The 27,757-nt window shown below is 37.0% G+C and overlaps 1 protein-coding gene across 2 annotated transcripts in view; it reads left to right on the forward strand.

Moving 5' to 3' along the window:
* The first annotated feature begins 4,475 nt into the window (after positions 1 to 4,475).
* CTNND2 (catenin delta 2) overlaps positions 4,476 to 27,757 on the forward strand; it is a 396,723-nt gene continuing 373,441 nt past the window's right edge. The window contains exon 1 of one of the 2 annotated variants that reach the window (XM_053466296.1): positions 4,476 to 4,990. In XM_053466296.1, the coding sequence (XP_053322271.1) occupies positions 4,951 to 4,990 (40 nt within the window). In that variant the 5' untranslated portion in view covers positions 4,476 to 4,950. The remainder of the gene's footprint in view (positions 4,991 to 27,757) is intronic. The other variant, XM_053466295.1, reaches the window with a different exon arrangement.

Consider the following 27,757-nt stretch of genomic DNA (forward strand, 5'->3'; position numbering starts at 1 on the left):
TCTAACAACATTAAACTTAAATGGGAGGTCCCTTAAGAAATTTGGACATTAACTGCAGTGCTGTATACAGTAACATAGTTTACCTTTGAAGAAAAGTTGATTTTATTTTCTGTGGTTCCAATAAACTGCCTCTGTCTGCAGATCTGTAGGTCATCGTTATAGGCAGTTTTGGGATATTTTATTTGACTTTTCTCAGATACCACACTGAGCTGATTGATAGCTAGGGCAATACCAATGAAGTCCTGTTCTAATGACCAGTTGCATATTCTAGCCTAGGCTGACTAGGCTTAGGTAGGCAGGTCCCAACATGACTAGTGGAGAGGCTGTGGATCTGTCCTTAAAGCAGGTCCACCATGCACAACCAAAATCCTGCCTTATTGGATGGAGGGCAATGAAAAGCACATACTGGTGGATGTATTGAACTGATTTACAAGAGCATTTTTCTGGGTTAAATACTTTTCATTGAAGCAGATATCCCATTCTAAGGAACTCACTGTACCATTCCATCTAAAGCACATATCGTCTATGTAACAGCGATAGGCAACCAATACTACCTCATACTAATAGCACTGCAAATTAAGATTATTCTCTTGGAATATTTCTATCTTTTTCTAGAAAAAAACATTGATCAAAACAAGGAAATATGATCAAATAACCTTAAGAAACTCAAACAAAAACATCGAACAAATAGATAGGGGAGAATTCTTAAATTAGAAAAGCAAATATGAAAGCACTTGTTAGTGCCACTCATCTTTTACTTTAACGGTCAGAGCAAAAGAGTTAAATATATGAAGTAAATTGGCATATATTACTTAAGGATTCAAGTCTTACACTAAACCCTTAAACTCCCCAAATCCTTTTTCAAAGGGCAAATGTTAAAAGCATCTTGGTTGATGGTCAAAAAAATAATTAGTTTTCTAAATGAACAAATGGGATTTTTCAGTTGTGGTATATGATATGTGTGTAGGAAAACTTTGTCAGAAAAAAGACACTTTTCTAAATAACAAAATAAAAATAAAAAATAAATAAAAGAAATATAAATTTAAAATAAATAAAAGAATGTATTTATTGGAATGTGATTGCGGGTTTAGATATGTCGGCAGCACCCCAAGAATAGAGGAACATATTAAGAACATAAAACGGGACCAAGGATCATCACTACACATGTGCATTCGAAGAAGCTCAGTGAGGCAAGCTTGTAACGTGGCGGAGCGACGGAAGGAAGAAGGAGCCATATGTGTTAGTATAGCATGTGTGTCAGGATGAGCATAGGATTAGTAGTGCAAGCAAGAGGAAGGAGAGTATGTGTATGTATGTGTAAGTGTATAGTGTTAGAGTAAGTGGATGTATTTTACTTATAGGAGGGGTCGCCAAAGAAGTACTGCTACCAGGAGCCACTAAACCTAGAAAGGAGATTTAGTCTAAAGCAGAAGAAAGGGTTTTTTACAGTAAGGACAATAAGGATGTGGAATTCTCTGCCTGCAGAGGTATTTTTATCGGAGTCTGTACAGACGTTTAAACAGCAACTGGATGGATACTTGGAAAAACATAATATTCGGGGGTTTAATCTTTAATTATGGGGAAACAGCTTATTGATCCAAAGAGAAATCTGACTGCCATTTTGGGGTCAAGAAAGAATTTTTTCCCTGATTAGTGCAAAATTGGAAAGAGCCAAACTGGGTTTTTTTTTGCCTTCTTTTGGATCAACAGCAACAAATTAACAGATATAGGAAAGGCTGAACTTGATGAACTTTTTTCAGCCTATATAACTATGTAACTATGTAGTATTACCCCTGTCTTTTACCTATTGGTTATTATTAATCTAGCAGCACAGCAATCTGAATGTGTATGGCTTTTATGTTTTTTAGGTTGTGCATAGTATTTTTTTAGGTAGTTTGTATATTTTGTGTGCTGTGTGTATTTGCAGGTTCTGACTAGACCTTAGTGTTGAGCAGCCCCTTCTGTCACATAATGGTGTCCAGAAAGGTCTTTAAAAGCTTGGGAATCTCACTTGGATTAAAATGCAATGCTGACCTACTGATTCAGGTCTTGGTAAGCAATATAGTCATGTGAAATTACATAGGGCTCCTCAAACTTTGGATACTTGGACGTAGTGGCCATCTAGGGTGACGGAATGACACTGCAGGTATTGATCCATTTCTCTTTAAAAGGGAAATTACTTGTCATTGTACATTTTGGGTTGTACATGTCATACATTTGACGCAATCATCGTAAATATTTAACTATACAATATAATTGTTAAAGTTATGTCCTCATAAATGGCTGTAGGCAGCTTGACAAAAATCTCATCAGATTCCTCTGGCCACTTCGCTTTGTGCAAGGTCTAGTTCTCAATACTGTGTATCATGTCCTCCCATCCCATATTTTACCAGCTATCCTTTCTTTCTAGGCTTTTTCCTTTTTAGCCTCGAACTACAAGTTAAGCACATTGTTTATGTTTGTTCTAGTTATGTTTCAGAATTAAGCTCAAAATAAAAAGTCCACAAATGTGTGTGTATGTATAATTTTAATTTATCATTATACTTAATGCTAAATGCAACACTTAAGGAATAATAAAAAATTCCCTCCACCCATGTCTGTGAAAAACCACCATCAGCAGCTTGACACATTTTGTAACTAATACCTTATTAACAGCTGCCTCTTGGCATTTTTAGAAACTTTTCTATGGAGTTTATTCCTACCTGGAATGTTGGCATCTAAGATGTTTTTGCATATACGCATAATTGTATTAATTTGTACTGGGAGGTGTCACTAGCCATTCACTGCAAACACACCATTATGATGTAAATTATTGACAAAATAAAGAGTACTGTGGAAAAGAAGTAATGAGCCTAGCACGTCAGAAATCCTAGGACTGATCTTGAGTCAGTCAAAAAGTCTGCAAGTCAGAAATCCTACGACTGACCTTGAGTGAACCATCAATTCCGAATTAGGAACTCATTCTTCACTCCATTTATGCAGTAGTGGGTCTAAGATTAGCAGCACCTGGGTGTAGTATTTCTTCAATGCCCCCCCCCCCGGGAATTAATACATGCTAAACACACAAACTAACTCTATCACCCACTCACTCTACCACGCTACACCTGAAGAAGGCTTTTGTTTGAGGAAAAGTGAACCCCAGAAGATAGCAAGGATTTTCTGAACAGGGGATACTGAAGTGGTTACAGGAAGGATAAGGTCTGGACAGAAGGGGAGTCAGAAGAGATTGTTGCAAGGTAGATGAAATGGGACCAGGGACAGAATCGAGGTGGAACCTCTCCAAAAGTATCTGTACTGAGGAGAAATGTTCCATCTAATTTTTCTTAGTTGGAGTGCGCAGAAAATTTCTCTTGTGCAAAAAGTTTCACAGAGAAAAAATTTTGTTTTTGGACATGTGCGCTCTCTAAAAAAGCGCACAAGCGCACAGCTTAGAGGGAACACTGCTGAGGAGGCACATGGACCATACCTGATGACGTTGGGTGTGAGTGAGTTACAAATCACATGTGTCTGGGCAAATATGATTGGATGGGCTTTGACAAATACAATAAACAAAGCAGTCATGTGATAAAGATTTGTTATTCTGTTTGCCAGCCAATTAATAATGTTATCATAAACAAAATTAAGGGTATGATAAGTTATTCTATATGTCTCTATATGGCATTCATAAAAATATAGCACAAAGTTAGCCAATGGCAGCAGAATTTTTGGAACCATGGCAAGTTGGTTCTTGATACTGGTCGGTCAAATTTGCATCACTATGTGACCAAAGTAACAGATTTATAGGAGCCTAAAAACATATAACATGGCTAAAGTACCAGTAATACTTGGATTATAGTCAACGAGTCCAATGTCCATATAATTACATGGACTAACGGTTAATACTCATGGAACAGCCATCATCCACCAGATTTGTTTTGCATTTATATTTGCTTTTGTTTTAAATAAACAGTAGCCAATATATTTTGCTCACATCTCGTGTGCTGTTGTTGCAGGTGAATCTTTGCACATATGTCTTTGACACTCCAGCTGCCATGGACAGCTTCCATCACCTGCAGCCTAGCAACGGGTATATTGCATTAACATGCCACGTTATTACAGCCCATTCATTGACTAACCGTCCTTCTAGCAGCTCTGAATAATATTGGTTCACCCATCACTAACAATATAATCGTACTGCCCCTTTAAGTCACACTCTCTGCAATGAGTAATCATCAAGGATAAAATGAAAAAGGGGACGGGTTCAATGATGCTCCTCCCCTCTGGGTGTTTTGAGTGACACCTCATCCGAGCAGCCTCCAAGTCTGCATCCTTCGCCCGCCTTTCTTGCCTTCTTAGCAAGTGCTCTCCTATGGCAGGGGCAGCAGCGGCAGCAGCAGTAGCATCCTGCTGGACAAAGCTCGCCTCCTGCTTGTAGTACACAGCTCCTCCCCCAGCCGTGCTCGCAGTTTGGTGAAGAGGGGCGGTGGTACGGGCTCTCTCCTTCTTCAATTGAGAGGAGCTGCATCCTCTCCTCAGCACCACAGAGGCAGACGAGGAAGCATCCTTTTCCAGTCTCCATCTCCTTGCGAGAAATGACATATGATTAAGCCAAGGACATGACATTCCGGTAGCAAGGCACCTTCATACACATCAGTATCATTCTGCGAAGCAGAACCATTATTCGCAGTCGTAATCTAGGCTCAAGGATCGGGATTCTGAGCATCTGGAGAGCGGTGAATCCCCCAAGAGCCGACCGAGGAGGAGGGGAGCCTTGGAAAGCACTGGATGCTGTGATCAGTCCCTGTGATCAGCTCGGATCAGACACACGGCAAGAGGGAGGATGCTGCTGTTGCGGCTCTGCAAGGTCGGGATCTAGCACTGAAGCAGATCTATCAGCCAGCATCGCCAAGATCAGCAGCGGCACCTGTATTGTACTGAACAGACGTTTGCTTCTGTTCTTCTCTTCTTCTTATGTTTGCCAAAAATACCGGAGAATCTTCTGCTCCCTTTGGTAAGTGGCCGTGCAGTTGGGTCCCCTTCTGCTGTGTCTTGGGCATTACTCATTTTTTGTGGATTAAGGCTAAAGCGAAGGCTGCTTTATTGCTTCCCTCTGTATGTATTTGCCTTTTACTTTTGCAGCAATGACAGCATGAACACACTTTCTATTTATTTATTGTTTAACTCCATGTAAGCATGTGCAGTTGATGACAATGGTATCCTAACGTCTGGGGCGGAACCGGGGAAGGGCCTAATTGGGCAAGGCCCAGTAAAACATTAATCTGGCCCATCCTTGAAGCGGAGTTGAGTAATATACCTGTATGACGGCAGCATTACTCTCTCCAGGTTGCGGGAGTTTTGAGACGCTCCCTTACAGTTGCTCTGCCTCTGTCTGTTATAGAATTGTGGGACACACTCCTCCCCCTCCCTTACCGAGGCAAAAGATGGGGAGGTAGGAGAGAGTACAGTCCCAATGCTCTCGATCAGGCATCTCCAGACACAGCAACTTCAATGGAGGTAGCACATCCACCTCTTGCTTCACAGATTCCCCTCGTTATGCCCACAGTCCCTGCATCTCAGAGCACATTATAGATTGCATCCTTTTGGAAGAAAGAATGCAGATTTTCCAAATTCTAGTGGTAAACTCTTTCATTTAACCTGCTCAACCTTTTACCTCCAATGCCCCCTCCTGTTACCCTTTACATAGATCTGAAACGTCTCCTTTTCAATCTCATTAAGTACATCGGTCATCATTAGTGCCATTCGTCTGGCCATTGTTCACAGTGCAAGCAGCCCCTGCCTTAAGATACACACCTTAACCCCTTCACTGCTAAACCCTTCAGAACCATTGCGTTCCCTGACTTGGCAAAGGGAGGCAGTAAAGCTCACCAGTGCAAATTTGTACCCTCAAAAACTCCACCCCTTGCAGACAGAAGGAATGGTATGGAGAGTGGTGTTAAAAAAACAAATACAACCATATAAATCATACAGGGCTTATTAAGACTATATATATATATACAGTCTTGTGTTATAGATTTTAGATATCATGATATTAATTTTACTTTTACTAGTTCCGCAGCTAATCACATTTTAGATCTGGCTGCTATTAAATGGCACATGGGGTAATATTTTGACTCCAGTACCATGATATATCAAGGTGCCAAGGCTAACAAAGTTGTGTCTTTAAATGAACAGCAGCGGGCTTGAATCTCTGAAGCAAAAAAAAAAGTAAAAAAAAAAACAATTTTGTCTGGAGAAAAATATATTAGAAAAATAGATAACAGGGATGTGTTTCCTATGACCATGTTTTAGTGGATGACTTGTTTCTGATTGGCTAGTCAGGCCTTAATTATAATTAAACATTATGTGCTGACATTGTCAAGAACATATTTGCTGGAAGCGAAATGTACCTTCGCCAGTGAGTTCTCATTTAGATGTACAGTATATTGAGTTGCTTGTGCTTTTTTGCCTACTGTTCTTCGCTGTATATGCCTTTCTTCTTGAATGCCCGCTACTGTTAGATGAATGAATGATCTCTGTAAAACTGGAGAGAGATGGTTAAAGGGAAACGTGATATTTGACTGATCTATAATTAATGGATTCCCAGGAAACAGCTATTTCATGTGCCTGCCTCCCCCCATTCCATTTACGCTTACCTATGGATTACATTGATTATTTTGCCATATTCAGCCATTATACCATAGTATCTGTGTCTGTAAGGGATTATTTTCATAAATAAAATATTTTATCGTAATAAAAAGGAGTGACAAATCAGCAGCTATGATTGTTTTCATTTCAACGTGATTTATAATAGCATATTATTTATATAAATTGTTAAACTATGAAAAGCCGCAATATTTAGTATAACAACATTTATTATTTTTTTTATTTTAGGTTTTACAGTTTGTGCTTAAGCCAAAAAAAAAAAAATCCAACTGATTTTAATCATGCCAAGTGGTAGTGGGTATTTTTAAATGATTATAGACAATGTGACAAGCTTTTCTCAAGTTGCCAAGAAGGGCCTTCTACAATTGTGGTAAATGTGTTCATTCACATCCAGTCTTGGCAGTTCAACGGTGCCATTAATAGATATCCCTTAATGTATTATCAATGTTACCTGTCAGTCATGTAGAAGCGTTTTTTCTAACATAGCAGATGTTCAAGATGTTTATATAGGATCTCGAACTTAACACATGAAATCATCTGTCTCTGTCGTGAATTAAAATTAATTTCCTTTGCATCTCCTTCCGACTATCATGACTATCAATATCTGTACTATCTATATTGTAGCTGATATATATTTTTTTATCTTAACAAGGGTTTTGCATAACTATTGGACAAACTATGTATTTGAAGTCGATTTTATATTTCTTTTAAGTGGTTAATTCAATTAAATATATTGTTTCATCGTATCCATGTACACAGGAACCACATAAAACCACAGCATGTCTGAAAACAGCATTATTACCGGTACATCATTATTATAAAATATATATTCGTGCATTCCAAGTAGCTGCAAGGATTGCAATAATGTTATCCCTGTTGGCCCTGCGTCATAAAACAACTGCAGGCAATTAGCGATTCTTTGTTAATCTTAACACTGTTGAAGTTTGACACACCTTGACAGGCCTTTATAGCAATTGTCTGGAAGATTAACAAATACTTCACATCGATCTTACACATCAGATTGCAGAATATAAGCACGCTTCTGCTAGCACCGTGCAATTTCACATATGAAGACTGGAAAAGATGGGGAAGGGTAGATGCATTTGCAATAGGACCACGCGAACATTTATGTGGAGCACTTAGCTATCGTGTCTTATGATGGATAATTATAGACTATACTTACGATGGCTAGAATGTCCCTTTAAGTTTAAAGTATATCAAATCATCTTGTTTTAATTCATAGCCAGGTTAGAGAATACATGATTGTATTTTAGTACTCTCAAACATATTCTATTAAGATTCTAGAATGTTTTAATTCCAAACAGTTCAGTCAACCACAATTTGATTTAAACCTCTCTCTGTGATGTATATAGGGTATTTTAATAGTTATTGAAGGCTATTTTAACTTTACTTACGGCAAGCTGAGAGAAATCAGCACAGCAGCATGTTTGCTTAATTCTTACATGTGCAATTCTCCTATCACATCAGTTATGCCAACTGCATCTAGTTGTTTTATAAGTAATTACCTACCTCCATGTTGCTTTGCTTTCAATAACTTGCGGACATGGAGTCACTTTTTCCCTTATGTCACATTAACAAGATGCCTAAAATTCAGACTTTTGTGATTATGTTTCATGGTTTCCAATGACAATGGTAATTGGGTGTTGCTGTTTTATTTACCAAAAGTGAGGTGTGTGTTTGGTCTAGTAGTGAAACTTTGGAGTGATGCTACAGATGACAAGTGATTTGTATTCACTACGCACTTGAGCACCGCTTTGTGAGTGTGTGGTCTATCGATAGCAGAAATTAAGGAACAAAGGTATTATTCTATAAGTATGCCCCATTCTACTGACAATATTTGCTTATGGAGATGACATGCCTATGTGCTTGATTTTATAAATAAACAATAATTAGAAGGGTTATCCACATAATTGTGGCCATATAGTATACATAGGATGTGAATAGTGAAGACATTCAGTGTCATAGGCATATAATTACCATACAAAAGATTGCCTGAATTGTGGGCCAGTAAGAAGTGTGATAATTGCTAGAGGCAATTGCAAAATTATAGATGCACTACAACCTTGATTGAAGATAGAGATGAATATATTTAAATGTATTTTTCCACAGTTGGAAATATTTCAATAAAGATTACACATTTTGTTGTACTCATTCCACATCCCTTATGACTTTTGGACCAATAAAGTAGCTAAGTTACTTAATTTTCTGTAATTTGATGATGATCATCAAGAGTTTCAGCCATTCAGAAGGATATTGAGCAGCGTATCTCTTGCTGCTCATACAATGAAAAGGTTGTTTCCATGAATAAACTAGTATATGCAATCTAGTTAAGATTCCCTGCAATAGTAGTGACTAGTGAGTGGCATTTGGCTGCAAATACACATTGCTGGTTAATGACTCAAAGCAGTGTGTAACTGCAAAAGCACCTAGCTGTTGTCCAAAATTTCTGGGGCTTTCTTAAATTTACTCCTTGACGAAAATCGAACGGTGGAGTGGCACGCCATTGATTTTGTTTTTCACACGTTTTATATTCTGTATTAGATATGAGACTGAAAAAAACAATACAGTGAAGCCTATGTGATATGGTTAGACGACATCTTGGCTCTCCTAATTGAGATCATCTAGGATATCTACTGAATTAAAAAATGATTTAAAAAAGATCAATACATTTTCTGGCTTTAGAAAAATGCAGTGTTACGATATGCCAGGGTAGTAATAAAACATCTATGCTGGTTCACCTAAGGTCATAGTACACAGTGAAAGCTACTGCCACTCATTTTGTTTATTAGGAAGGAATTCCATCAATATTTTAGACATCTATGAATCATTACGAGAAACCGGAAGATGCTAAATGGTTTGATGATATTTCCTTTCTTATAATGATTCATCTTTATAAGTGTTAACCATTAGGTGGTTTGCAGAGATTGACTTATCACACAAGTGTCTTCCATTTATTGGAACATTAAAAGCACTTGAGTAACAATCGGGCATGTAAACATGTGTCCTATTTGTTATGTTTTATATATTGTTTTATATATTGTTGAAAAGTAGTAGCAATAAACTAAAAAAACACACAGTTGTCCTGTTTAGAAGTTAAAAAAATATGAAATATTATTCTCCTTGTAGTAAGAATAGATTGCATCACCTTTGTATAATGGATTCTGTCGTTTTTTTATGTCTCAAGACTTGCATTATTTTAACATACTGATGTAGTCCATAGACGCAGATAGATTCAATTCATGCCATAATAATTTTTGTTCAAAATCACTTTCTTTTTGAACTACAGAAAAGGACATTTCCCGAAGGTGGTTTGCTTTATGACATTATGATTGTAGTTACGGTGCTGATCATTTACATATTTATGGACCCTGAATAATAATAAATAGTGAGTGCTACCAGTTTATTCCTGTGAGTATGTAAAGCCCATACACAACCTTAATCAACGGTTACTTTAGGACCAGGACAAAGGTCATTCTCTAAGATAAAAGGATCATAGATTTAAATGTAGTATTTCTACACAGTATACCCTATTGTCTGCGTTTATATTAGCCAGTGTGAGAACTTACTACCAGGTAGCAAGCCAACACCGTGGTTGATGTCACATCGTGCCTCTGCCTCTTTTATTATTACATGAAATGTATATAGCGCCAGCAGGTTCTGTCGCAATGTTACAATTTAAGTATTATTAACACGCGTTAATCATACTGGTACAGAAGGAGAAGAGCGCTCTGCTCCTGGGAGCTTACAATCTATTGTAGAAATACAAAGTGTCTTCATCAGGCTTTGCTGCCATCAATCCCAATATATGAGACTCTGGTTGGATGTCTTAGTAAATTTAGGGTTATTAGTGACTGCAACATAAGGCTGTCCTGAACTGTAGGCAAAGCACAAGGAAACTTTTGGGGCCTGAAGTGACAGATTAGATGGGCTAATTGGATCTCATCTGCAAACTGAATTAATCAAATCACTGAATATATGAAAAGACTAATGTGGAAAAAGATGTAGGAAAGTAAAACGTATACATTAAAATTTAACCAGAATAGTTCTGTATATTAAGAAAAACATCTATAACATGATTTACTACATGAGTTCTCAAAAGTAATTTGGAATATCATCTGATTGAATTCTCATAGAATATTTCTGTATTTTAATATCTGGATAGATCATACATAGTTATTAGAACTATATGAGCCAGCATAAGATGCACCCACTGTACTGAGCTACTCATAGACACAGGAAATGATAGGAGTTGTTTTATTGCTTCCCTCTAAACCTCTTAGATGCATAAAATGTAGTTTCTGTGACTTGGATTCCGCAATTATATCTAATACAAAATTGCTCATAGCCATGAAAAATCTTTATAGCTCACCTGCATTTGTGATCCTGATGCAATGCTACATTCACTTGGTTCACCTGTGCCAGTAAATGGGCCAGAAAACTTTGTTAGTTATCCATCGTGCTTATGGAGCATTATTAAAAACTGGGCATAGTCTTTATTGGATTATAAAACATTACTAAGTTGCATATACTGCATATTAAAGAATATATATGTCAAGGAATAAATTGCAGGTTTATCTTGAAGCATGCGTCCCTTTTCTAAATTTTCTCCTCCAGATGCTTTGTAATATATTCAGCGTCTCATGCGATCCCTTTGTTCTGTTCCTTTTCTCCCTTTGTTGCTCTGCATCTTCATATTTGGAAAGTGCTGAGTCTAGTTCTGTCATTTCCAATTCACTACTTGCCAGAGCTGATTATTGGAAAAGGGGAGTAGGGTAGTATTTTGTGCCTGAATGCTATAGTGAAGCTGAATGATAAGGGTGATTGGGCCTTGTATTAAAAAACAAAAAAAAACAGTTGGCTCTGGAACTCATTCAGAACTATGCAATCTATTGTATATAACACTATATGATTCTAAGCCATAGAAATGTATAGTTTTGTTAACAAATGACAGTGGTATAATAATGTGTTTGTAGGTAGAATGAGGGTTTATATTAATATAATATGTCCAAAGTAACCATCGAAGCATAATTGTTTTACAGTTCACCTTTTTTGTTTCTTCTTCTTTTGCCCTGTTTGTCTATAGAGTAAACTATAGTCAACGGTATGTGTAAAGCCACAAAGAAACCTGTTGTTGCTGTAGCAGATGTTTAATTATGCTTCGCCATCAAGTGTGGGCTCGAATCTGATGCCTGACACACTAGTGGTCAGAAAGACAGGAGGGAAGCAGAACCAACAAAAGTACTTCCTCTCTCTTAAATGGTCCTTGCACGTCTGGAAGGAATATTACAACAGCTTTTGTCTCTGGAACCCAATTAGCTCTTGTGTTTGGAAAAAGGGTAGCTGCCTCGAGCACAGGCTTACCTTAGTGGTTTTCAACAAATGTCCATAGCCCCACTCAGCATCTGCACAGTTCCACTATACAATGGAGGTGGCTAGTTGCCAGCACAGACCTTCAAAAATATATCTTATTCTCTTAAGGGCCCCTTAGACCAAAAGAGGCCATATGCAGCTGCTTAATCTGCTTATATGGTAAGTTAGCACTGCGCCACCAAGGATAATGATCCATCAAAGGCTGTAATTATGACTGGGGAGGGGAGCATGGGGAGGCCACTAGGGATGGTTTGCCTAGGGTTTCATTATTATTGAAGACTGTTCTGCTTGTGTGTACTCTTAGCTGGGCTGGAGACTTGCTTGGCTCCTGCAATGGTACAGCCAGTTTGCCCACTGTAACCTTCAAGCAATTAAAATACTAATGTATTACATGGGTTTTTATGGCTGGTGTGCAAACGGCTCTTCCTAGCAACTGCAGTATCTTTGTGTTAACATGAAAGTAAATGTACACTTTTATCTGTCTTTCTGTTAACCACCAGATGCATCAAACTATAAATATTTGGACATTGTTGCATAATATGGATATGTTTAACTCATGTCACATATTTTGTTGAATTAAAATGACATTAGCTAGTTGCAATTTAACATTACTAATATGGTCCTTCCAAATGAGCCAGCCTTAAGTGATAAAATACAGTTTCTCATTTGAGAGGTATGTAAAAATAATTGGCAACTGTGTAATTCAAGTATCTGGACACATTTTGTGTTTTGAGATTTTAGTTATTTACTGCTGGCACACAGTAATTTAAAATTAATTGTGTCACTATAACTACTAAAATAAGCCAAATCATAGGGATGGAAAGCATTAGAGAATGTACCAGGTAGAAAAAAAAAAAAAACAACAAGCTATGTTTAGCATTTGTATACAGCATGTTTATAAGGTTCCATAGTTTATGTCTGTAGTGTTTTTGTAATTGCTACACATTAAAGATTAAAGTCTTCTTTTCAACTATGTGTGGATTGCAGAATTGTACTGGTTTTAAAGGATGTCAGGAATGGTTGACAGGGTTTCTTTAGTTTTCAACCATATTGGTAAATGGTTACAATATATTTCAGAAACTACAAACTTAAATTTTATGTAGTATATAAAATAACATGTTATGTAGTGTATATAATTTTATACATATGCATGAAATAGTATATCTGGTCATTTTTATCTTATCAATCAGTGTATTTTATATTTAGATGTTTTTGAGATTGTCTCCATGTTTTGATTGGTCAATTCTGAAGTAGTAAGAATCATGTGAATTACAGTGACTTGCAAAAGTATTCACCCCCCTTGGCATTTTTCCCATTTTGTTGCATTACAACCTGGAATTAAAATTGATTTTTTTTTGGGGGGGGGTTTAATGTAATGGACATACACAAAATAGTCCAAATTGGTCAAGTGAAATTAACTTTTGGTCAAGAAATTAACTTTTTTTAAAAAAAATAAGAAATGGAAACGTGAGTGCATATGAATTCACCCCCTTTGCTATTAAGCCCCTAAATAAGATCTGATGCAAGCAATTACCTTCATAAGTCACATAATTAGTTAAATAAAGTCCACTTGTGTGCAATCTAAGTGTCATACGATCTGTTGCATTAGTCTCAGTATATAGACACCCATTCTGAAAAGCCCCAGAGTCTGCAACACCACTAAATAAGGGGCACCACCAAGCTAGCGGCACCATGAAGACCAAGGAGCTCTCCAAACAGGTCAGGGACAAAGTTGCGGAGAAATACATAGTATTTGAAGAATGGAGTATGTGTCCATAGGACCGCTTTAACCTGTACACTATAGAGAGCTAGGGTTTACTGAAGAGTGGCCAAAAAAAGAAGTAATTGCCTAAAGAAAAAAAAATCTGTTTCAGTCTTCCAGAGAGTTGAGACTGGGACAGAGATTCACCTTCCAGCAGGACAGTGACCCTAACCTTACTGCTAAGTTTAAGGGGAAACACTTAAATGTCTTGGAATGGCCTGGTCAAAGCCCAGACTATAACCCAATTGAGAATCTGTGGTATGACTTAAAGATTCCTGTACACCAGTAGAACCCATCCAACTTGAAGGAGCCGAATATCCCAGTGGATAGATGTGCCAAGCTTATAGAGACAAAGTATTCACTTGGGGAGGGGGGTGAATAGTTATGCAGGTTTTTTCTTGTTTGTTTCACAATCAAAAATAGTTTGCAAGTTGCATGTTGTGTAAATCAAATGATACAAACCCCCAACAAATCCCTTTTTAATTCCAGGTTGTAATGCAATAAAATAGAAACAATGCCAAGTGCTGTGAATACCTTTGCAAGGCACTGTATAACATGACTTACCATAATAAAATAAATCTGCAGGTGTTCTAAAAAGAGGATACCTACAAGTGCATGCATCACAGAGCAGATTAAAGGGAACTGACTGAAACTCATTTCAGGGGTCAGTAATTTCAGTTATTGTTTTGAACAAAACTATTGACAGATATATTTCGCATAAAAACATAATCTGCCAATGTGTATGCTTGTAACATTTACATAGACCTTTTAATTCAAATAGGTTTTTGTGGATTTAGGTAAGCTTAAACATGGGGAAAATGTTTTGTGGCTATGAAGTCTAATATGAGGGATACTTATTGTGTAATCTACATTTTAGTTGGGCAATTATATTTTGATAGCCCCAACATTTCAGGTATGCAAATTGGGACACTTTTAGGGATGTGGCAAGAGGAGGGCCCAGTGCCAGAAGTGGACAGGTCAGAGAGAGGAACTCACTCTCCTTACCTGAGGAGTCATCTTGCAGTGCTCAGCTTTAGAGCTTCCCAACGCGGCCACATGAGACCTGCATGGCTCCATAAATTTTTCAGCTCCCTTGTCCAATCATGAGGGATCATAGACTCTCACCAACCCATCCATGATCCACACGACCCAAAATAGGTGGGACAGTGTGAGAGTGTGCAATAGTTAAGGTTATCCTGTAATCACTGGGACTGTTTGGAGGAATGTATTGGCATCAAGAAACTAACAGTGAGAACCAAGGTTGCTTAGGTTGTGCTTCATATGCTTGATTAAAAGGGCAGTATTGTAATCAAAAGTTGCATTGACTCCAATGCATTTTACTACATACAAATTGGAGCATGCTTTTTTGTTTAAAAATGAAGCTTCGGTCTCATTTTCTTCCTCCCTTGACTGCCTCTACTAAAAACAGGAAGAATTAGCATGTAAACTAAAGCCCTGCATGGGACTGCTTTTTTAATCCCGCTCCCGCTGATTTTTTGTCCCGCTCCCGCAATGTGGGTGTTCCACTCCCGCCCGCTCCTGCAACATGTGTGCCTAATCCCGCCACATTTGTGGTCAGTCCCGCCCGTCCCCGCCACAAATGTGGCCTATCACGCTCACCTCCTTACCTGAACTGCAGATTTCCCGCGCAGTCCCGCAAGGCTGCCCTCAAGTTGCTCCCTCACAGCGTCTCTTCTCTTGCTCCGCCCACAAACACAGCGGAGTCACGGGAAGTGACGTCACATCACGTGATTCCGCTTTGTTCCTGGGCGGAGCAAAAGAGGAGACGCTGTAAGGGAGCAGCGCAAAGACAGCCTTGTGGGACTGCGCGGGATTACCAGGACCCGCATGTACAGTGTCTGACCGCCCGCTCCCGCTCGCAACACCAGCAAGACTGCCTGCTCCCACCCGCAAGATTTTTGCGGGTCCCATGGGACCCGTGAGACCCGCCTCCCAATGCAGTCCTCTAATGTAAGCTTCTTCACCAACATATGCAATTGACTGCTGCTACTCTGATTGATTTTAACTGAGTATGTGAAATAAGCATATTGTGCCATGTTCCATGCTTGGAGTAGAGGGAGCTGTAGGAGGAGGTATATGAGACAGAAGGCTATTCTGTTGTCCCAAATAAAGGCTGCACTTTTCCCCTGATTTAAATCTTTAAGTTAGAGGTGCTTATAATCAAGGTTTAGATATTTTCTGTATCCCCCTACCTTATCTGCAATCCAGTTCCGTGTTCCTGTCTCCTCTCAAGCGGCTCTGCTTCTTCTCTTGTATCTTCTTGTTCTGTTTTCTATCTTCCGTCTGTCCTCGGATAAAGTAGGGGCATATTACGAGAGAGAGTGTGAGAGAACATGAGTGAGTGGGGGAATAAGAAAATACGGCTTTAGCTTTCTAATAAGGGTATTTTTATTACATTTTCTTTAAATTAAAATCAAACTTTAGAGGTGCGGACTTTAATTAGGCACAGCCTATATTCAGGACACTAGGGTTATTTCCTAATTGCAATGATGCCTACATTCTAAATAATGCCTACAGTTTATACATAATAAAATGCACTGGAATTTCATGCAACATGAAAATGGTGATGGAGTACTCCTTATGTCCGAAATTTAAATCTATTTCATTAAAAACCAGGATCTTTAGGGAAAATGATGAAACATTATACTAATGTAATGCAGTGTCCTCAAATGGAAAAGTCTATTACTGTGGTGTTTGGAAATTGGAAGCATAAAAGAAGAGCTGTAAACTAGTTGTAGAACCAGTAGTTGTAGAATTAAATATTTTCCTAACAGAAGTTGTATATAGAATATACGGATCTACCGCAAATTCTAACTAAATATATAGGGTGGAATTTTACAGCTTTCCCCCTTTTTTTATCCCACATATCAAAACAAATGTTGGTGTGACCCTTTACTTCCTACCATCTTAAAATGGACACAGTGAACTAAGGTTGGGAGAATTCACAGGGTGCATTACACTTAATTAAATGCATATGTTTCTTTGTATATATCTTTTAAGTTAACAAATCATGTTTGAATATATGTTTTATTGTCAATACTATGACAGATACAAACGTCGTTTACGGCTGCTGTACTGTACTTTCAAAATCTTTTGAATGATTACTTATGTAACAGAATGAGTCACACGTATAATTGTGACGCAGAGTTGTTGTCTGAAAGGACGAGCCATTCACACTCTCTACCTTTGCTTTCAAGTCTGTAGCAACAGTGAATTCACAGCAGCCGGATATAACATCAAATTATGGTGCCTGAGGACTATAACAAAGAATGCATACTTGGTATCATTATACCACTACTCTTGTTGCCTCCATACGGGATATAAAAATAAATGTTGAAGCGCGTAGCTCTCTTTGTCCTACTATAAGACAGATCTAACAAATCTGTTAAGTTTGGTAATAGGAGATTATGGAATGCAAAAATGGGTTCATTATTGGTATTGTAGTTATGCAGAAAAACTTGAGTACTCTTACTACTCTAAATTTACTGGGAAATGCCGATATTTTAATTTTATCGTAAATTTTAAAAGCAACTGTTGCTTCCTTGTGTATGTTACTATTAATGTAAAGGAATATGAGGAAAATATCATTGACAGAAAGCATTAAGTTAGACTCTGTTCACTTAATGCTACAGATATTTTGTCACAGCTCTTTAATATGATCAGGATGAAACTATGATCTATTCATTAAAGTGGGATTTTGGCTGCTATTACTATGCGTTATGAAGGACAACACCCAGTGAGCTTCCCTTGCAAGAGGGGTTGCGTTTGCCCTGTATAATGCAAAGATAAACTAGTGAGGATGGTTTCATGTAATGTCCTACATTACTTATGCATTATGCAGGGCCAACTTATAGCTATATTAGTTCACATTAATGTGTTATTATTTTGTCACATACACAGGGCCGGCCCAAGGCATAATGCATAATGCCGAAGTTTAAAGTGCCGCCCCCCCCATTATCTACCCTTCCTCTGACACCCCCCCATTATCTACCCTTCCTCTGCCGCCCCCCCATTATCTACCCTTCCCCTGCCGCCCCCCCATTATCTACCCTTCCTCTCCCTCCCTATTATCTACCCTTACCTTTCAGCAGTCCTGCAGCGAGTCTCCCTGCTCGGTCTCGGTGCCGGCTTGTAATGAGGAGCGCCGGAAATGATGTCATCTTCCGGCGCTCAGCATTACAAGTCGGCACGGAGACCGAGCTAGAGGGCTCGCAGAGGAGAGAGAGGGGCGCCGAGCGGGTAAGCGAAAACCAATTGCCCCACTCTGCTCCATGGTAGGGCTGGCCCTGCACATACATACAAAAACATATGTTAGATTGTGACTAGGAGACAATGTAGATTAAAAAAAAAACTGGTATGTTCCTACCAGGGGGCTGGTGATTTGTGGTTATACTGTATACTTTGTTTTATGGATTTCTGCACCTACCTTGAAGATAAAGTGTGACCATGAAATACATTGAAAATATAATATGTACCATGAAATATAATATTGAATGAGGTTAAGTGAAGGAGGTTGACACCAGTACCAAACAAACATACATTTATTTGACCTGTAACAATATATCATGGTAGTTCATTTTAAATATGTAATGATATTATAGCAGTAATGTTTCCATGTTATACAATTTAATTGCACAAAAAAAATCGGCAATTATTATTATTATTATTATGTCCAAGTTAAATATGAGGTGGTTAACAAGCTCATAAAAAAACACTTAAACATACAGATACAGTAGGAGATGGCTTATCAAGTTTCATGACACATTCATACATGAGCTTAAATTCTAAATGATGACATAATGCTGCTTATTTGGTTCTAACTATGGAGTAAATTGATCATTGCCTTTAAATGTTTTCAAGTGACACTTGTTCTTCTATGTTATTCTGGAGTCTTCAACTCCAGAGGAAAACTATACTTTTGCATCAACATAATAAATAAAATTATTGTCTCAGTGCCTGACTATTGTAGCAATAGCAAGTGTTATTTCTGAAAGTAGTGTAAAAAAATGAATAGGATTTATATGTCACCATGCGAAGTAAAACAAATTAATTGAGTCTGCGAGTATCTGGTTGTGCCAATTTCACAGACAAATTTACCTATATTTGTGAATGCTGCAGATGTCATATTTTCACTTCTAAAGTGACAACATGCTTCTACGATAACATGTGAAGGATCCAAGTAGATGGCATTGAGTCATTTTCTAGACTGACACAGGTGTATATCACACCATTTCAGGTTATGATAATTAGTCATACTTCTGATACTGCTGCTTTTGTGACAAATGTCTAAAAACAATGTTATGGCAACATGTGCTTTCCTGCTACACATTTTTATTTTGTTATAATCATGAACTGCTTGTTATCTGTTTTCTTCAGACATAGCATGTATATTTGCTAAAGGCATCAAGGCTTTTCTTGTTTTTTTGAGTTTGACTTTGCTTCTGCTTTGCTTCAGATAACCCCCCCCCAAAAAAAAATTAATTTTCTCTTGGCTGTGAGATTCTGTAACACCATTTTATAATTAAGATTACAATTTTGTAAGTATTAGATGCTTTTTTAGCATAGAATGGGTATTCTGGTACATTTCCACATATAAAACAGCTCAGATGTAGCGTGAAATAAATTATTTTGCTTGTGCAATAACTGATTTTAAAACATCTCCTGTCGATATCAGCTGTTATTCTCCTATTTTTCAATTTTTATTCCAGCTTTATATTTGTATATCTACATACATATTTGAGGAAAAATACCGTATTTGCTCGATTATAACACAAGGTTTTTTCCAGAGAAAATTCTCTGAAAAATACCCCTCGTCTTATAATCGGGGTCGTCTTATAATCAGACCTCAACTAGGTCTGACTATGAGACTAAGATCCAGATCCCCCGCAGCGATGCAGGGGACCTGGATGCTCCTGTCACACACACACTTACCGGTACTTCGGAGTCCCCGGTGCTTAGTCCTGGCAGCGTGTAGAGCTCTAAGCGATTCGCGTACGCAACTTTCGCTGCAGCCGGGAGGAGGTGCGGTTAGCGCCGGGGGTTGTCTGCGTCCATCGCGCAGACCTTCCCCGGCTGTCAGAGTTCCCCATGATCTCTGACAGCCGGGGAAGGTCTGTGCAGGGTCATATAACCTCATGCTATGAGCATGGCAATTTACATGTAAAAATATACTTAATGAACCACAGAGAAAGGTAAGCTAAATTTAGGAAATATGTATGTAAGTGGTGATGTGTAATTTGGATTACAGTACTGTGTGTAGTAGGGAATGTTAATGGAATGAGTGTTTGAATATTCCTCAGCATGGTTGAGAGTGATCTGACAGAAGATCTGTCACCCTAGTCTTTCATCTGAGGGTTTAATCAAATAAAATAGCTCAGAAACATTTGAGAAACCTTTTCAGTTTCTATGGTAACAGCCTATGAGTGATTGCTTTTGTGTCACAATTAAGCATTCACTGAAAAAAAATATTAATGAGGCAAAACTGTAAATGTAAAAAATGATTTCTGGGAGGGAATTGGACTTTCATCAGTGCTAGAATTGATGTTTCGATGTAACGATACAGCTAGGTTTAATAGTGTTAAATCCACTATAAGGTGAAGCACCTTTAATGCCTCAACTCCTGTGGGGCACTATATTATTTCAAATCATCACTTAACAACTGATATAATATGTACTATTATGGTCTCCAGTATTTCACCTTGACATGGAATCTCAAAACGGTTGAAAGTTACGGGAAAACTAAAAGTGAGCAGCTATTTTATGCTCAACTAAGGGCACTATTGCTAATGTCACAAAAGTTTTTTTCACTGTACGTTTGCCAATTGACAAAGACATGATCAGTCTATAAGTTTAGTGGTAGGTGAGACAGAGAGAGACAAAAAAAATCCAGAATATAGCATTTCAAATAAGTTATAAATTGATTTGTATTTTCCTCAGTGAAATAAGTATTTGATCCCCTATCAATCAGCAAGATGTCTGGCTCCCAGGTGTCTTTTATACAGGTAATGAGCTGAGATTAGGAGCACTCTCTTAAAAATAAATAATAAAAAAATATTTTTTTCCTTCACTGTATAATCAAAGTAAACTCGGTGCTTTTTGCCTGGTGCCCTTATGCCAGGAAAATGGAAAATGTATTTCATTATTTTTGGATACATTTTAGTATTCCATGCTATCTTAGCATAACTGATTTACTTTTTAGTATGTGGTAATAGAAGCCCTTTAGGTTATAAAACACATTGCATCTTGAGCTGATTTGTATTCATACACTTATGAATTTATTATATTTAATTTGCATTTTAGTTGGTCTTCCTATATTGCTCCAAGGCCAAACGTGTTAGGTCTTCTTTCATAATCTTAAATATTTTTTATATTTCCTCTAATAGCTTATGAAACAGATTTCAGCAAAGCAGCAAAACATATGCCTTTCTGATTTGTACTTTCTCCTTGGAGGATTGCATCTAAAAATGTTGCCTTTTACACTTCTAGCAGAACTGTTTATATCTGTGAAAACAACATATTCTGGCCCATATCCCTTAATTAGTGTACCTTTTAAAGAATGATTGTTGTGAGCACTGGTACTAAATATTATTTTTTTTATTTTATAGTTTCCTTTAAGAATAACCTTGTACAGGTAAAATGATCAATTACAGTTTTTTAATGTATTTATTTTATGGCTGGCTTCTTTGAAGGAATCTTCTTACAATCTTTTTATGTGAAGTCCAAGGAGGAAGAGCCTATTGGTAAATAATAATTGTACACTCATAATATTCCAGAGGAAGTAAAATAAATCATTTTAAATCATTTTCAAGATAACCACCACTTTTGTATTTACATCCTTACACCCAACTGATGCACAACTCTATATTTTCAACTGTTAGATTTAAAAAAAATGCTAGATAGATTTTCCTTGTTTAGGAAAACAAAAAAAATTAAAATATTATTAAAAAGTAGGTGAAAAATGGATATTAAAATCTATTACCATCACTATAACAATCTCAAAATGCTTTGCAGTCTAAACAACAACTGTACAAAAGCATTGCATGCATTTTTGTTCCTATTTTACTATATTTACTCTATTGGGAGCTTTGGATTGGTATGGGAAAAACTTATTGCCAAAGTGCGAATCATATGCAAAATTTAATTTTCTATATCCCTTAGAAAACATCATTTTGTGAATTTTGCACAGAAAAAAATATTTGGGACTATTTTTGGAAAAGTAAAAAAAAAAACAGTTTCACAGTTTCACAGTTTCTTAATTTTGACTTCTCAAATTGTCCCCCCCCTTAGTTTTGTAAGGGTTGCATAGATGAAGTGAACTAAATTTGGCACTCTCTCACCTCAGGCAGGAATTATCTTAGCCAAAGCAGTTAGTAGTGTGAAAATTTAATATCTGATGGGAAACTTCAGAGCACAAAGAGTATTTGCAGCAGAAATGCGAAAAACCCTCAAACTAAAGAGTGCTGAACCATTCCTAATTATTAAAATAAACAAAGATTTATGAACATAAGCCTTGAGCAGATCCTGGTAACCTGCATTGTAGAAAATACTTGATGACGGCCATTAAGGAATACATTTAACTTGTTGGAATTCAAGATGGAATTTCCTCTCTCAATAATACGTAATATAAATAGTTATGTCTGTAGATGTCATACATTTATTGTAATTGATCACTTACTTAATTTTGGAACATTCAAAGTTCAAGTACTTTTCTCAACTTCAACTATATCACATTAGTTTAAGCCGCTTCTTTTGGACCATTTATGTTTTCATGTTAAAATTATCTCAAATTACTTAATAATACATAATAATAACATTTGCTTATTGGTGACATGGGAGGAAAAACTCTGCAGAGGAATAATATACCTAATCTGTAGTGTTCATTGGTATCTGAACCAGTTAGAGCTACAAATCTGTTGAAGATGATAATGGCCAATATTGCAATTAAAGGCATTTAGCCAAGCTACCAAGGTTACAACACCATTAGAAGCATAATTATATAAAACTGCGGCTAAGATACCAGGTCCTTTTTGGTGGTTAAGACAGCTGTATGAACAAGAAAAAAAAATCACAGTTTGTCCAGCAAATATTCTGACCATTAGTTCTTGGGTGTCTCCTTTTCAGAGTTGGGTGTAGGAATACTTATCTATTCTAGTACCCTTCATTGGCTGGGTGCCAATACTATTATGTTACTTAGTCTGGGTACCCCATGTGATATAAAGAAAAATATACTTAATTGTATTATCTTTTAATTTGTATTTATTTTAGTAGGTGAGAGGCTGTAAGGGGTCATTCCTACGCTTTAACAAATCATCCTATTTCACAATTTACATAGCAGTATGCAAGTTTCAGCATCAATGCAGAATTTAGTAGAATGACTTTTTATGCTTTTGAAGCTAGATAGAACTGTTTCCATAGAGATCTCAGGCAGATGGAAAAATTGAGCACTGAGGTGACAGTGGATACCTTGGTTCTAGGGTTTCTCCATTCTTGTTTAAGAGCTTTTATCAAAATGAAATGTTGCATGCCTGAGATATATCGTAAGGAACTGGAAAACCTTCAGCCCCAAGCATCTATATTCCTTGTTAAGTGGTTCTATGTGTTCATTGAAAGCTCTAGTATAATACAGACACGTGTATAATATAAATGATACATTTAATACCGAAGTTCCAGGAACGCTTTATGCATATTATTATTATGGTATTAGTATTATATGCATGTATGTAATGTAATGTACCTATGTTCGGTGTCCTATGATTTTACTGTATGTCTTTGTACATAAAAGCATGCATCCCTTATAAAATGAAAAAAATCACGAAACAAAATGCATTTTTCACTGTTCCCTGTTTTCACTGTATCCCTAGTATCTTGTTGACGTTAAATGATAGAACCTATCCATAATTTTTTGTTTAGGGGTTAGTTTTCTGTTTCTTTATATTATTCAAATTCCTGGATCTGTGCGAGTTTATTCCCTTTTCTTTCTATATTATATTCCTTGTATCATGTGTACTGTTTACATATTACTACCACAGGATACATTCTGTTGCATTGAGTCTTGGATAAATAATTCTAATACATATTAATTATTATTATTATGAACTCGGGTTTTACTTAAATACTCATTATTCTCAAATGAATTCATTTATTTATATAATTAGGATGCAGCAGTAAATAGTTATATTTTGTACAGTTAAGAGGCACATACACAAAATGTTTGGTCTTGTGTTGCTGTAAGCTATTTGCCTTGTGCCAGCTTTCTGCAGTTAAATATGTGCTAAGCTGCCATAAGATATATTTTTGAAAAAGAAAATTGCTACAAGCTATTGAGCCACAGCTATATTTACCATTAAACTATGCATTCATGACCAGAAGATATTTCCTAGAAAGTTACTTAACAAAAAAACCAAAACAATAGCATTTGAACTAATAGACAAAACAATCAAGGGCATAAAGAAGGAAAATGGTATAAAAGAAGTGGAATACAGGTTAGTAAACTTCTTTGTTCTACTTGATATAGATGACATATTGTATAGTCCTATGATAAGGCAGCACTTGTCTTTGTAATTTTTCCAGTTGTCTTTTAAGCCGCATGTAGTCAGTTAATGTGCATTAAGTGTGACAGGAGCAAGTACATAAATCACCTGGGTATACCAAATGATTTTAAGCAGATGCATTTCAATGGCCGGTCGTTGCCACACTGAGACAGAATTGCTAGGCTGTCATCGAAAGGAAAATGTTAGGAATTACATATAGCCAACACTATGGTTTCCTGCACCATGTGTCTGTGAGGCATGCTTCCTGTACATTTATTTGCTTTATAACAGTAGAGAACTTGGTACTAGAGCCCCCCAAAAATAAGCATGTTTTGCAGCAAACTAAGTCACCTGTAAGGTTGGGCCAGCGCTGTACATGACAATTTCAACACCAACAGATGCTATACCAGAGGAAACTATTGGTAGCATTACAATACCCCCCACCTTTAAAGTGGACGAATCCAGACTCCTTTTTTGAAGGCTGTGGCAGAAGGTGAGGCTCCCACATATGTATGCTTTGTAATTTTGAATAAGGTAATCATCAGCTAGTCAATTGGTTACCTTGTATTTTCTCTTAATGTGCATACAGCTTGCTTAAGGGGCATGGCTACATAACAAAAATGCCAGAACTCATTGAGTAAAGATAAGTCATTAATACACCTGGGGCTCTCCATGTTTGACTTGGAATCTCCAGGTCTGCTTCCCTGAGTGTCACTTTCCTCTTTTTCTGGGCAAAGTAGTGGAATCTGGCCATACCAACTGTCTGCCATTTTCCATCCTCCTTCTGGCTCATTTCTGGGGCTAACCCAACCTGTGCAACTAGCCCTGCCTCCATGCAAAGCCCTCTCCCAGAGGAGGAAGATCTCCAAGTAGCCTAACCTGATAAATTCCTAGTTAGCAATAGCATGTTCAAGAAATATCATCAGACTGATACACCTAGTCCAAAAGATATAATCAAACTAATTCAGTCACTAACACAAGCGTTTGCAAGTGTTTGTAACATTTCTAATACTATATCTTAAGCATATGTAGGGTTAACTACTAATTTACTCTGTATCTTAAAGCAAGATTATAATGTTTTGGTTTAACAGTGGTATTGTTAAAAGCTCATGTGACACAAAAGCAGGTATTGATAGGTTGTTGCCTTAGAAACTGGAAAAGCTTCTTAAAAGTGTATGCATTGTTTTTATGTGATAAAACATGTATAGGAAATAGAATGATAAATCTGTTAAAGGTTATTTGCATAGCATACTAGAGAGTAAGAGAGAGAGTAAGTTTTTATTATAGGATTATTTGTCGTGTATCTAATCATACAATAAAAGTTACAATAAACATATTCTTGTTTACGTGCCAATTTATTCACTAGACCTTTGGTTTTCCCTAAGAAATGTAAATACTTCTCGATGCTCTCACATCCTTTTGCCATTATTGGTATGATAGTCATATGGACTTTATTGTAAAGTATGGGGTTGGCTTAGTCACCAAAATGGATTTGTAGGCTACATTTACACCTTCATATTGATTTTTTTTTAATAAATATTCCTCAGTTTGTGTACAGGATATACTAGTAGACCTTAACTTGTAGCCCAAGTATTTTTTGGTGTGACTGCAAAAACCTATCCTTAACCTCTAATTTAATGATGCCTCTTCATCCCATTGCTTATTCCTGGATGAGCCAACATAAGGTTTTTAAAGAAATAAAAGTGTTTAATATCAAGCAAAAAACACATTCTGGCTAAATGATTACGATTTAGTACATTGAAGTGTATTTCATGCCATATGTTTTACAATTAAATCACTTAAACCACCCTTTAAATTGCACTATGCAAATGGTAAGTTTATGAATAATTATGGGGATGAATGTGATTTGTCTTCTTACTAATTATTTATTTATGCTTGTTAAAATCAGGGTTCAGGGAAGTAATTAAATGTCAATTATATGATTAGCATAAAAGTAAAGTAACCATGTGGCCAGTAAATGTTTTTGGCATGGTCGAACAAGTCATCATATTAATTATAGCATCTCTGGAAATGAACAAGAAATTCAACAAAGATAACAGACAGAACATTACATTCTGCCTGTTCCAGAAGCTTAAGTGTAGGGAAAAAAAGCTCATATGCTGTTCACATTGATACAATTATAAAGTGAGAACATAGTTTTATGAATATGCATGCACAATTATGTTGTCTCTTATGCTAATGCAGGGAGTCTTAGATTTCATTGTGTAAGCATATTTAGGAGTCACATGCTTCAATTAGACAATGAATCATGATTTTGTTTTACATGGTTTTGCAGATGTGGATCCTTATATTTTGTTATTGTGTTCTACTTGCATCCCACATATTAAGAGAAAAGTAGTCATCTGCTGCAACCGGTGATGTAGTACTTGACAAGAATGTTATGAATTTCACTTTTGATAACATATGCCATCCCAGAGAATCTGCAAATTATTCCTTCCATGAAAAATAGACTACGGAAAAATGTATCATTTCATTATAACGAATGTTATCTCATAGAAAATAATTCAGAATCGGATGAGATCAATCCACAATACTAACATTATTAAAATGAAAACAATCCTCAGTAATGTAAATGACACTGAAATAGCCAACGTACCAGCATCTGTTCAAAATACTAGATATCAATTGTAATGCAATACCTGGTTCATAGTATTAGAAAAACAGGGGACTGGAAACAGTTACCAATCTTTCTGAAGTCTGCTACATCTGTAGTGGGAGATCAGATTTAAAATTATTGGATTATTTACCTGAAGTCCCCAGGTGAAACCATGTTTTCCTAGGTCTCCTGGTAGCTTTCTTCTTTCTCCTAGCAATGGAATAGGATTTGACCCTATCCCTTCTTCCATCCCATCCCACTAAAGGCTTCAGGGATGTGACAGCATCAGAATGATATTGAGCATTGGTACTGCCGTTGTTGATCACGGGTGATGGTGTAGTAGCCTACAGTACACAGTACTACAGTACACAGACAGTATTTTTTTATTATTTATTATTCCTGTCTGGTTGTGCTGGAATTCACCCCTGATCTCCTGGAGTGGCACACTACGGTTTCTCTCTCATATTCAGCAAAATTGTGAGATTCTGATGGTACGGTCGTGCGGCGGCATACCTGGTGAAATGAAATTCGAGGCAGGAGAGCTTGAAATAGGTTTGTCCAGAATCACCTATGCTCGGCAGGATAGACAAATGAATTTTACAAAACACCATTGTCTTTTTGTTGTTGTTGTTGTTGATTGAAATTTAAATCAAAACATTTCCATGAGGGGACAAATGCCACCTTTACCCCAACCCTGCAGATCCCCATGGCCAAACTAAATACTACATAATTACTATTGAATGAATGGTTTTAGGTAGCTATGAGCTCAGGCTATAGTTTGATCTAGTTTCTTAT

The sequence above is a fragment of the Spea bombifrons genome, chromosome 5 (genome assembly GCF_027358695.1).
Source record: "Spea bombifrons isolate aSpeBom1 chromosome 5, aSpeBom1.2.pri, whole genome shotgun sequence".
In the NCBI taxonomy this organism is placed as follows: Eukaryota; Metazoa; Chordata; class Amphibia; order Anura; family Pelobatidae; genus Spea; species Spea bombifrons.